Source organism: Octopus bimaculoides, chromosome 20 (assembly GCF_046866305.1).
Source record: "Octopus bimaculoides isolate indiv1 chromosome 20, ASM4686630v1, whole genome shotgun sequence".
NCBI classification, from domain to species: domain Eukaryota; kingdom Metazoa; phylum Mollusca; class Cephalopoda; order Octopoda; family Octopodidae; genus Octopus; species Octopus bimaculoides.
The window spans coordinates 9211436-9224277 of NC_142947.1; the positions used below are offsets into that span (position 1 = coordinate 9211436).

General features: G+C 36.4%; 2 protein-coding genes across 11 annotated transcripts in view; one reads left to right on the forward strand and one right to left on the reverse strand.

Annotated features, from left to right (window-relative positions):
• LOC106874759 (protein sax-3) overlaps positions 1-7529 on the forward strand; it is a 248887-nt gene extending 241358 nt beyond the window's left edge. For 6 of the 10 annotated variants that reach the window (XM_052974946.2, XM_089337972.1, XM_089337973.1 and 3 more), the window contains one exon: positions 5000-7169. In XM_052974946.2, coding sequence (XP_052830906.2) covers positions 5000-6442 — 1443 coding nt within the window. In that variant the 3' untranslated portion in view covers positions 6443-7169. Of the gene's footprint in view, positions 1-4999 lie in introns of all 10 variants that reach the window. The other 4 variants (XM_089337975.1, XM_089337971.1, XM_052974947.2 and 1 more) reach the window with 4 other exon arrangements.
• LOC106874760 (zinc finger HIT domain-containing protein 2) overlaps positions 1-12842 on the reverse strand; it is a 60530-nt gene that overhangs the window by 13229 nt on the left and 34459 nt on the right. The gene's annotated exons all lie outside the window — the stretch shown is intronic.

The following is a 12842-nucleotide window of genomic DNA, read 5'->3' on the forward strand; positions in this document are numbered from 1 at the left end:
ATAATTTTTTAAGTAAAAGAAAAGAAGGAAATCCCAACCTGCTAATAAGATAAAAAAAAAAAAACATCATAAAAACGAAAAAAATAGATGCAAGACAATGAAACAAAAACAACAAAGTATAGAAATAAATAAAAATAACATGAAAATAAGGTAAGAGCAGCAACTGATAGCAACTGGCAAGTTAACTACGTCTGTTAGAAATATGTTACACCAATGTGTCTTCTTTGTCTATCAGAGCAAACAAGGCAAATGATATTGTGTATTATAATATAGTATAAGATAGGTTTGATGAAGATAATCAGCTCATTACATGCCTGAATGGACAAGTGGTGGTGGCGGTGGTGGTGGTTAGCAGTGTTAGTAATAGTGGTGGTTGTGGTGGTGGTCAGCGCATTTGTTGTTTGCATGTGGCAAAGCGAAGTGAGGGGACAGTTGGCTCACATAGAGAACAACTGAGTTAGCAATGCATGGCATTTCAGAAGTTTTAATTAAAAGTTAAGGGGACATGGAAATTTTCAGAGAGAGAGAGAGAAAGTGATTGAGAGAGAGTGTGTGTGAGAAAGAGAGAGAGTGTGTGTATGTGCGAGTCATTATCACTGTCATCATCATAATTTAATGTCCATTTTTCATGCTGGCATGGCTGTGTGGTAAGAAGCTTGCTTCCCAACCTCATAGCTTCAGGTTCATTCCCACTGTGTGGCGCCTTGGGCAAGTGTCATCTACTATAGCCTCAGGCCAACCAAAGCCCTTTGAGTAAATTTGGTAGATGGAAACTGTGTGTGTGTGTGTGTGTGTGTAAGTCTTCTCTTGACATTATGTCCTAATTGAAAACAAACATCACCGTTATACAGTCAATGTCATTCATTTGCAATCTTCCATAAAAGCATGTCCAGCCATTTTGCTGTTTGTGTTCAAAGGACTAAGGTGAGTATTACCTTGCTTGGAAACAAGTAAGAGTCAGTGACAAGAGCATCCAGCTGTAGAAAATCTGCCTTGAGAAATTTCGTCTGACCCATGCAAGCATGGTAAAGTGTACATTGAAATAATAGTTTCAAATTTTAGCACAAGGCCAGCAGTTTTATGGGGTGAAGGGGAAAGTCAGTTACATCACCCCCCCCCCCCAGTGCTCAACTGATACTTATTTTATCAACCCTGGAAAGATGAAAGGCAAAGTCGACCAAGGTGGAATTTGAACTCAGAACACACAGGCAGATGAAATGCTATTAATCATTTAGACCAGCATGCTAACAATTCTGCCAGTGACAGTGGAAGCAATGATGATGATGATGGTGGTGACGATGCTGGTGTATATATTCACATACACATCACATAATCCTGTAAACAACATTTGGTGAGATCAATACTTATGTGAACAGAAGCTAGCGTAGTAATCTTCCAGAGAAGCTACCAGAATAAACATGTCTTGGTCTCAAAGACGCTAAATTAGTTGACAAACAAGTTTCAGTCCAGTATATCAACGAAAATCTTCAGCATTTCTCTATCAATACTATGAACACTTCAAATCCACTCGACTTCCTTCTCTTCTCTTCTCTTTTGCTACTCTACTTTCCCCCCTTTCCTACTTCTCTTCCTCCACTTCTTTTATTCTTTATATTCCTATCTTCTTTCCATTTTTATCTTCCTTCCTTCCTTTTTGGGAGGGGGGGAGTGCGACTTTTTATTTTTGTTGTCTCTTTCTTACTTCTTTACGTTTCTTTTCTTAAGTTTTCAATATAAATTTATATAAATTCTATTCTTAATCCTTTAGAATAAAAGAGATTTGCTTAAAAAATTTCAGCCCTAATTTTAGTTAAAAGCTTAATTTAAATTCTACTCTTTGTTCTTCAGCTTATAATTCTGAACTAAGCTGATTTAGCCTTCCAAACAACTGCAACAACATCTATATATTGATTGTCAGTTTTGAAACAGATTTAGTTCTCAGACTATAAATTCCAATCATGTGTCTTGAGTAGTTGGATGAATGTTAAAAGAACTGTTTCAATGTTTTTTTTTGTCTACACTGGCATGATTTGATTGATAAGTGAATTTGTAACATTGTGTACCATAAAGACCACCAGTGGAAGAATTGGTCTTCTGGTTATACGTGTCTATGACCTGTCAGTCTTGCCAGAACTCAGTCTTCTAGTATTTTCAGGCTGCATATCTATAGCCTGCCAGTCTCACAGAGCTTATCCTTTTTCAAATGAGAATTAGTCTTCAAGCCATGTGTTTGCATACAATCTTTGTCTTCCAGAACCCAATTCTCTCAGAGTGAGACTTCACATAAAGGGATCAGAACACAGCACCATAATGGTAATGAAACCTTCTTCAATAGCACAGTGTAATGTTATTGTCGAAGGGGGCCTCTATGCAGTCGCTAAGCATGCTAGAAACAGCAGCCAAATTCCTGCAAATTTATATCCTACCATCTTTAAGGAAAAAAAAGTGAAGGAAACATTTGATATTACTGTCCAAGATATACATGGCAGGGATACATATGATCATAGGTCTAGGTCTGCTCAGACAGAGCTGACAGTTAATTTAGTGGGCAAAAATTGTGTGGTAGCCCAGCGTTCATACACACATACATACATGCATGCATATATATATATATATATATATATATATATATATATATATATATACGTGTGTGTGTGTGTGTTTTGTCCACCTGTTTTAACAGTTTGACCCCCAGTGTTGGTGTGTTTACGTTCCTGTAACTTACCAGTTTGGCAAAAGAGACTCAGAGAATAAATACCAGACTTTTTTTTGTTTTTTAAAGAAAATAAACACTGGGATCAATTTGTTCAACTAAAAACACCTCCAAGTAGTGCCCCAGCATGGCCACAGTGTAATGACGGACACAAGTAATAAAAAAAAGAATAAAAGAATATAAAAAAATCTAGCTGACCCCGTGCCATCGAAAATGATGGCTAATTTTAGTATTTTAGTGTTGAAATGCTGTTTGATTTTTCTTTTCAGCATTAAATGTTCACCATCCCACTTCCCTTGCACACACACACACACACACACATACCTTCCTTTTACATATATACACACACACACACACACATACTCACAGAGTTGAAACGCTATTTGATTTTTATTTCACTGTAGTATTTCTATCATCCCACTACCGCTTTGCCATCACCCCTTCCTCCCTTATTCATCTATCACCCCTTCCCTCCTTATTCATCTATCACCCCTTCCTTTCTCATTCATATGTTGTGACAGAGAAAAACACAAGAGTATTATTATAGTAGATGTGATGCACATATTTATGTATGTATGTATGTATGTATATGCGTTTGTGTTTAATCACATGAATCCATTGGTGCACATACTTATGCATGCATATATATGCATTTGGGTATGTTTGCGTTTATGTATTTGTGTTTGGTTTCATGAAGTTAATAGCACATTCACACACACACACACGCACGCATGCAGACACAAATGGACTAACAAGCAAATCCATATCTACATACACACCAACAAATGCATGCACACACATAAATAAACACTAACATACAGACACAAACAAATGGATGTACACATAGAGAGAGACATGTGTGTGTATGTACGTGTATGTATATGCATATGTTTGCATGTATGTGAGTATGTGCTTGTCTTTGTTTAGTCACATGAAACCATTAGTGAACACATATGGACATAGGCTCATATCCACACATACAAATCAGCTTATCGATATATACACTCGCTCCCAGACATACACATAAATACTCATCTCTCGATCTATACTTATATCTGTCTATCTACCCCTACATTTCTTCATCTATTTATCTATCTATCTATCAATATAGATAGATAGATAGATTTCATTTCAGTTGTAAGACCATACACAGTCTCTCTCTCTCTCTCTCTCTTTCGCATCTTCTTCTCCTTTCCTTTTCAATATCTAGAGCTAGAGCAATGTGGACAATCTACTGTGTATATAGCTTCCCCAAGAGAATGGACACAGGATTTACATAAACAACAGTATTCCAATAGATTACCATTTCCTGCAACTTCTCTGAAATGTAATGCTTGTAATGTCTTAAAAGAAAAAAAAAAACAACATCCTGCCTTTCATTTGCAAATGTATCACTGAATAGCTAGTTCTGTGGTCATTACTGTCCATGAGTGGCTGCATATTGTGTGTGGTGTGTGTGTGTATTTTATCTTTTATCTTTTACTTGTTTCAGTCAATAGAATGCGGCCATGCTGGGGCACCACCTTGAAGAATTTTTTAAGCATGGTACTTGTTCTATCGGTCACTTTTACTGAACCGCTAAGTTACAGGGCCATAAACACACCAACACTGGTTGTCAAAAGTATGTATGTATAGGTTGCGTGGTTAAGAAGTTTGTTTGGCAACCATGTGAGAAACATGTACTGGGGTTGATCTAATTGGCTCCCTCCCCCAAAATTTCAGGCCTTGTGCCTAGAGTAGAAAAGATTATGTTTCAAACTTGTAACTGGCAGAATCATTAGCACACAGAGCAGCATTTCATCTGTCTTTACATTCTGAGTTCAAATTCCGCCAACATCGACTTTGCCTTTCATCCTTTTGGAGTGGATAAAATAAGTACCAGTTGAGCACTGGAGTTGATATAATTGACCAGCCCCCTCCACCAAATTTGCTGGCCTTGTGCTAAATTTTGGAACCAATTATGTTTCAAACTCCAGCTTAACAAAGACAAAGATATTTTACAAAATTGTTAGTTATTTTCAAAATTAATTGAGACAGAAGTAGTGTATTCAAACAAAAATATGGTAAGAAAAGGGCAATTCACAAAGTAATGATTAAGGCAAATCTACAATAGTAGACATTTGCTCAAGTTTCTATACACTGGAATCAAATCCCATGTGTTTACAAAAACTTCTTAATTCTACAGCCATACCTGTGCTTGTTTGTTTTAATTTTGTGTTTGATGGGTTTTTTTGAGACAAAATTGAAGAAAAATCTTTTAAATCTTATGTTTATTGTATTTTTTAGCATCAGAAACCTGGAGAGAGCTATCACCAAACACACTGCTGTCGGACACTTCAGAAGACCCACCACGACACCGCCTCTGGTCATCCATGCGCCATGCCCTGCTGCATGGAAGACTTAAAACTTCAGTCTCCAAAAAGATCATCGTGCTTGCCTAATTTTGGATTGTTAAAGTCATCAGAACGTTACCATGAAAATAGACGGCTGGTATGGAACCGGCCACTATTGTCAGCAAAAACCTTCAGCTTTCCCAAACTCGGAACGCGGCAGGTTGAACGCAAAACAGCAATCACAAAATCAGAAAAGACCATTGACAAAGACCTGGAGTTGGTCTCTTGTGGCATCAAACCTCCAAGACCAAAGACTAACAGTCAGACACTTCATTTTGATTTCAGTCGACCTGACAGTCATGATGAGGACATGGAAGAAGAGGAGGAGGAAGAGACAAATAAAAGTTCAGAAAAGCTTCTTGGAGACATTTCAGATTTTACACGAGATCCTCCAAATACTTTCCGCCGGAGTAAGTCAACCTTCATGCCCATTCCACAAATTACAGAAACACAATTCAATGTAGATTTGTCCGATGAAACAAACCCAGCAGATGAAGACATCTATGTCCAAAGTACCTCTCAAACTAAAGAGTTACCTACAACAACACCCTGTTCCAACAGAGTCCTAACCAATCCTCATTTCTCATCCGAAAACCGTTTGCCACATTCATCACCTTACAAAACACTGAAAACCAGCCAACAGAGGAATAATTTAAACAACAACCCTGCTAATGCTCCAAAATACATAGCAATGCACCCCCAACCTCATTATGCTACAGCTCAAAGAATCCCAACGTACAAAATCCCAGCAGCCAGTATATGTTCTTCACCAGCTCAGAACAATAGCAGTTCGTCAATGGTGTCTTTTTCAAGCCCTCTCATCACGCAAAAACCTCTAACAACCAATTTGAGCAACTATACCACTTCAAAGATTACTCCTGCAGATATTTCCTTGCCAATATACAGCAGTAACTCTCCTTTACTCAATATTCATGGCTCTTCAACAACCCGAGAATCAGAGATGAAATATGCTGATGTTACTACCCTGATGACATCAAAAGCCCCTGGGCTAACAAACAGCACATATTCCAGTACAACGCCAATCCGAACTCAATTTAATCGAATCTCACAGATGGCTACAAAGTGCCATTCTAAAGGCATCCTCAAAAATAACAGCTCCAGCAGTCAAAGCTCCATAGAGACGCATTCCTCCAACACTCAGTACCCTGTGTATGAAAGTATTGATGACTTGCGCTACATTGATGACACATCGAGTGAAACTTCTTCCTTCATGGAACAAAAAATGAATGGTCCTGAAGATGCCAACCGAAGCAGACCACCAAATAGCCACAACAACCACAGAGTAAGCGGCACAGCTGTCTCTGCTGTTTTATAGTCTCTTCCTCTCCTATTTAAATCTTCCAACAAGACTGAGCTAAATCATAAACTACTCTGAAACTTCAAAGTGTTTTTTAGAATCCAAGTGTTGAAAATATCAAACATTAAACCCTTCGGCATTCATATTATTGTATCAAATATAATGCTTCATTCGCATTGTTTTGACTTAATCATGTATTATCTCATGGCTTTGGGATTTTGATGATGTGACTGTTTATTTTTAGAATAACATTGCACGATTGGTTTGAGAGGCTGGATCTGGCCAGCTTGAACATAATAGAACAGGTAGAATATTCTGGCTAGCCATGGCCAGTTTAAATGCTAAAGGGTTTACATGTTTTGAAGATGGAGCAAGTAGCTCTACTTTTTCTTCAGATACCAGACAGATAACAAAAAAATTGCTCCTGTAAGCTAAAGTTTGTTTAAACAGTTATGGAATTCATGAGAAAATATCTGTTGCTAAAAAAAGGTAATAGTCTACATACATCATATGTCGATCGTTAGCATAGTTTAATTGACTGAAAAACAAACTCCAAATCTATCTAAATAATCTAACTGCCAAAACTAGATTGCAATCTAGTCAGGTGGAGTGAAAAATGTTGCCAAATATTAACAGCTCCAAACAGGCACCAGCGCAGTTTAAAAAAAAAAACTGATAGCAGTTTCATTTCATGATAAAATGACTGGTGTAAGAAAATTTTTTAAATATCCTATAGGAAAAAAAAAAAAAAGGAAACTAAAAAGAACGAAAATAATTTGTTCTAGGAAATTGCAAACCCATCATACCCATGCTAGCATGAAAACAGATGTGAAATATGAAAAAAAAAAAAAAAACTGGGTAACTCATAAACGTTGAGCTTTTATGAAAGGAAAGAGTTATTAGCGGTTATTGTCATTTTACATGTGATCCTGCTACATTCTACATACAAATCTCACAGAGAATCGGCTTTGCTTTACATTCTTCCAGGGACAGAGTTAATAACAGTAATGTATTTGGTTCATTTTAATTATAGTCACACATACACTTACAAAATTGGCCTTGTGTCTGGTCAACACATACAAAGATAAATAAAATAAAATAAAAATCAATACATTATTAGAGAAAGGGGGTTGGTTTTGGGAGGAAGGGATTCTGAAGATTTCAACCTAATCAATAATAGTCTTAAACTCACAGACATGTCTGGAAGAAATACTAATGATTAATGTTTTCTTCCTGTTCTATAAAGATCATATTTACGTTTCTTTAACGTTTACCTGATAAATGCCTGTCTTGCCAGTTTGGAATTATTCAGAAAGCCTATAATATACTTTATCGATGCTACATAAAACTATAATTCTGTGGGTCATGGTAAATGATGGGATAGAAAGATTCATAGATCTCCCTTTGGCTGCATTGAAATAACCACTCTTTGATTTATGAGCACTTAAGATTGGACTTGTTGCTTGCACACACATCCAAACACACACACACACACACACACACACAAACATAAATATCTACAAGCACCATCTGCATTCATCCAAACATATATATATATTCACAAAAATCCATACATACATAATCGGGCATCCATCTATATAAAGATACAGACTCGCTCATTAACAGACACATAAAGACAAATAAAAATTTTAAAAAACATACTGCAGTTCACACATACACACATCTAACAAATATGCAGAGAGGCCCACAGGCAAATATATAAGACATGCTGTGTGAATGCATTATGTCTATATTTAGTGAAAGTCTCAAACACTCCTGCTATTTCTATGGCCTGGCTATAAGTCATATTTAATTTCCCTTACATATCACTGTGTATATATGTGTTAACCATACATAACATTGTAACAACATTTGTTTTTATTTAATTTTTGTTTCATCTGTAAAAATTTCATCTTATAATATATAATGGACAAAAATATTTTCGAATGCCTTTGTGTTAACTTTAACCAGAATGAACCCTTTTGTTATCAACCTCCAAGACACCAATCCTGGTTCTTTGATACAAAATTCCTGTTTTAAAGAGATCTAAATTAAAACTTTTACTCAAAATTTCATGTTTGTGTTCCCAACACCAGTTTAATAAGGGCAAAGTTATTATACTAAAAATCTTTATTAATTTCATAATTAACTGAGACAAAAGGAGTGTATATCAACAGAAATATGGTAACAAAAGGTTTACCAGCAACAAGAATACACAATTTTGCCTTAACCACAAAGGAAATGCATTTTGCCTTATTTACAACTGGAGAAGATCATTTTGCTATTAAATGCAACTAAAGTAAATTGTTTTGCTGTTAACTGAGATCAAATGATATCCTTTTGCTTAACCTGTAATCAAAATTTAACATTATGCTTTATTCCTTATCTGTAAATATCTCTCCAAATTTTATCTTGCCATTCATAGATTCCCACCAATTTGCATTTTGCTTTGATGCCATAATGGTTGGGAAGTGTGTCTAAAATTATATTGGATGTTATTGCACTTAATGCAAAGAAACAAGTATGGAAATATCACTATGAGAGGTTGTTCACTGAATGAATGAATTGAATGGGATGTTGTGAACCAGATCAAACTGAATTAAACAAAGTGGTCACCTAATGGAAGAAGAGAAATGTTACAATATAACAGTGAAAATCAAGCAGAAAATAGTAAATAAAGCCATTAATGTAATGTAATGAAGAAAAAGAAAGATTTAGCAGGGCTTTGAAGACTATTTTCGGAAATATTGAATTTTATCAAGTTCAAGAAGACAAGTTAATTATTCCCTTGGCTAAGTAGATTATAAAGAATCTGAAGAGAAACCAGTATTTTGAAACTTGGCAAAGTAGGTTCGAAGCTAAAGGCTTAGTAGAAGTTAAAATTGTTAAGTGCAAGGGTTTAGTTAAATAGAAAACAACAATGTAACAGTATCGAGGCAGTTGCCTTATTTTGTGTGCAGGAAGGGAAAAAACAGTTTTGTTCTATGATGCACCAAAATCTAGCAGACTGAGCAGACAGTGAAAATTGTGGCTAAAGATAGTTGAGAATATATTGTATTCCTTTCATAACTTCCACTGACATCAAGGAAGTTGTTTATTTTATTTAATTGCTTTTATTTTCATTTTTCCATATGTCTTTTAACTTTCATAAAAGAAAAAAAAAACCATGTTTGCTAAGTGGAATAAAATGTTATTGAATCAATCAATTAAGCAGATATTGAATTTGTTTAGTTGCTTGTCAACGTCTGAGAGATTTCGGTAAAGATAAACACTGTTCTCTGCCATACAACTTTAACAGACAGTGGCATAAAATCAAAGAGAAATCAAATTGTTCAAAGAATAAAATTGCAAGTCTTCAGCAAATATGTCTTCGAGGAAGCAAAGTTTGTGAAAACTATATTTTTGATATTTTTCTTATATAAATAAATAATGAAATGTACTCAGATATGTTAGCAAAACAGTAATTACCATCACACAAGAATTTTTTTCCCAACTACGATAATTTTGTTGTTGTTGTTATAAATAAAGACTCAACCAGAATTCATACAAAAATTTGTACAAACATTCTTCCACATCATTAAAAATAAAACCATTTTTAATCAGACCTTCATATAAAAGAGACCCAACCAGACATTGATTATAAATGATAAGTATTCGACAAAAACTGTATTAACGACAAATGCAGGCCGAAACATTTTTTGGTTGATATCCTGCAATGTGTTCTGTCTCTCTTGGATATCATTTTGGCTGATGTGTGAGGGATAAAGGATAGAAGACAAAATGAACAGCTTTGTCAGGCAACAAGTCAAACGAATACGCTGGCAGATTTTAACCATTTCTTGCGCAGGTAAAAAGATGGAAGCTTGTCTGGTACGGTCATGTATCCCGCCAAAACTTCCTTTTCAAAACCATTAGTCAGGGAAGAGTTGAGAGAGGGCAAAAGAGAGGCAGACAGAGAAAACTTTGGTTTGATAACATCAAGGACTGGAAAGGTCCATAGCACAGCCACCTTGCTACGAATGGCAGAGATGAGAGTCCAAGTGGCAACGACTCTGATTCTGAAAATGTCTAGAGTGGCACCCCCAGCGACTGGCTGCATCAGTTAAGGAATTTTGACGATAATGACGATGTCTCTTACCTTATTCTTGGAAACGGCTTCGAAAGGAATTCCTCAAACGCCTATTTGCACTTGCTGTGCGATTCCCAGTCCCTGAGGCCAAAATAAAGTTTCTCCAATTGCCTGCTTGTTCACCTGACGTCACTTCCGTCACATGACCTATTACGTCACACCACTTCCTGACCTCATGATCACTTCACAAGACGCTCGTCTCGTTTCAATGTTGTCCTGAGTGGGCATCACTTCTTTTATGGGTTCGATCCGTAGTGATCATAATAAAGATTTTAATCACTTCTTTTATGTCTTTCGCAAGTTTGCAGTGGCTGGCCTCACCATCTCTTTGTCATCAGAGATGAACAAGCTGTGATTTTTGCGTCTTTTATTCATACATAGTGTTTCTTAAATCTACATCATCCAAGGTATTGTTCCCTATTTAAGTTGACAGACTGCGATAATCAACAAAATAGAAATAAAATTTTAACATTTATTTTCTGTGCGGCCCGATGCCAAATGATCCACGGCCTTGTGGTTGGGGAACCCTAATTTAAAACAAAAGATAACTGGCAATTTATGAATTCTTGCTCCCTATTGTATTGTTGTTTTGGTTTTTTTGACGTATCTACAATTTAATACCCTTCCCATAGGTTGAGGAAGATTTGAGTACTACATCTAGCACGTTGAGGCTCTATCACGAGGCCGAGATTACAGCACTCCCCTTAAGAGGAATGTTAGTCCGTTGCAGGGTTCAACGTTAACAATTTTAGAGAGAGGGGATCCTCAGTAAACGAAAGTTTGCTGCATTATGTTCCATTATCTTAGTTGTAAATTACTACCGAATGTTTTACACACAGCTTTCAAAAATAAATATTTTCAATAAATCGAGGTTATTTTAAACTAAAGTTTAAAATAGCAGACACTATTGCAATGTAATTTACAAATTATCTGAGAAGAAATAAACAAAAATGCAAAATAAATCACATTTTGACCACATCGTTCATAAGTATCTTTAAATTAATCTTCATATTGCTTGTCCTCTCTTTCAATATAACAGCGCGATTAAAATAGAAAAAGTTGCTAATAGATCTGATTTTGATGTAGTGAAAAGAGTAGAGGAGAGAGTAGGCTTGTAAGAGCTTCCAAAACATTTTGGGATCCCAAGCATACACAAAAATAATAAATAATAATCTTTTAATTGTTTCAGTCATTAGACTGTCGTCTTGCTGGGGCACTATCTACAAACAAATCGACCTCAGGTACTTGTTCTATCGGTCTCTTATTGCTGAAATGCGAAGTTACGAAGATATGAACTAACCAACACTAGTTGGGGTGGGGTAGAAAGACTCAAATACAAAGGCAATCGCACATACGCACACATTTTTTTCTTTCTACTCTAGGCACAAGACCCGAAACTTTTGGGGAGGGAGCCAGTTGATTAGATCGACCCTCACTACGCAACTAGTACTTAATTTATCGACCCCGAATAACTGAAAGGCAAAGTCGACCTCTGCGGAATTTGAACTCAGAACATAAAACGTATATATATATATATATATATATATATATATATATGTTTTAAATTTGTTTATGGGAAACATTTTGAATATATACCACTAAGCATTTCGCCCAGCATGCTAACGATTCTATCAGCTTCTACATTCAATGTTGGCATTCCGTCGCTTACGACGAAGAGGGTTCCAGTCGATCCGATCAACGGAACAGCCTGCTCGTGAAATTAACGTGCAAGTGGCTGAGCACTCCACAGACACGTGTACCCTTAACGTAGTTCTCGGGGATATTCAGCGTGACACAGTGGGACAAGGCTGACCCTTTGAATTACAGGCACAACAGAAACAGGAAGTATGAGTGAGAGATTGTTGTGGTGAAAGAGTACAGCTGGGTTCGCCACCATCCCCTGCCGGAGCCTCGTGGAGCTTTAGGTGTTTTCGCTCAATAAACACTCACAACGCCCGGTCTGGGAATCGAAACCGCGAGTCCGCTGCCCTAACCACTGGACCATTGAGCCTCCACTTTGAATATATACCACTAAGCATTTCGCCCAGCATGCTAACGATTATGCCAGCTCGCCACCTTCTACATTCAATATATTAACATCAACTTAATTAATTGTCATACAGAGTTCACTTAAACTTTTGTCACCATATTTCTGATGAAATATACAAACTTTGTTTCAATAAATTTTCAAAATAATCTTTTAGCTTTTATTTTTTACTTGTTTCAGTCAGACTGTGGCCATACTGGGGCACCATCTTGAAGAATTTGTAGTCAAAGGAATCGACCCCA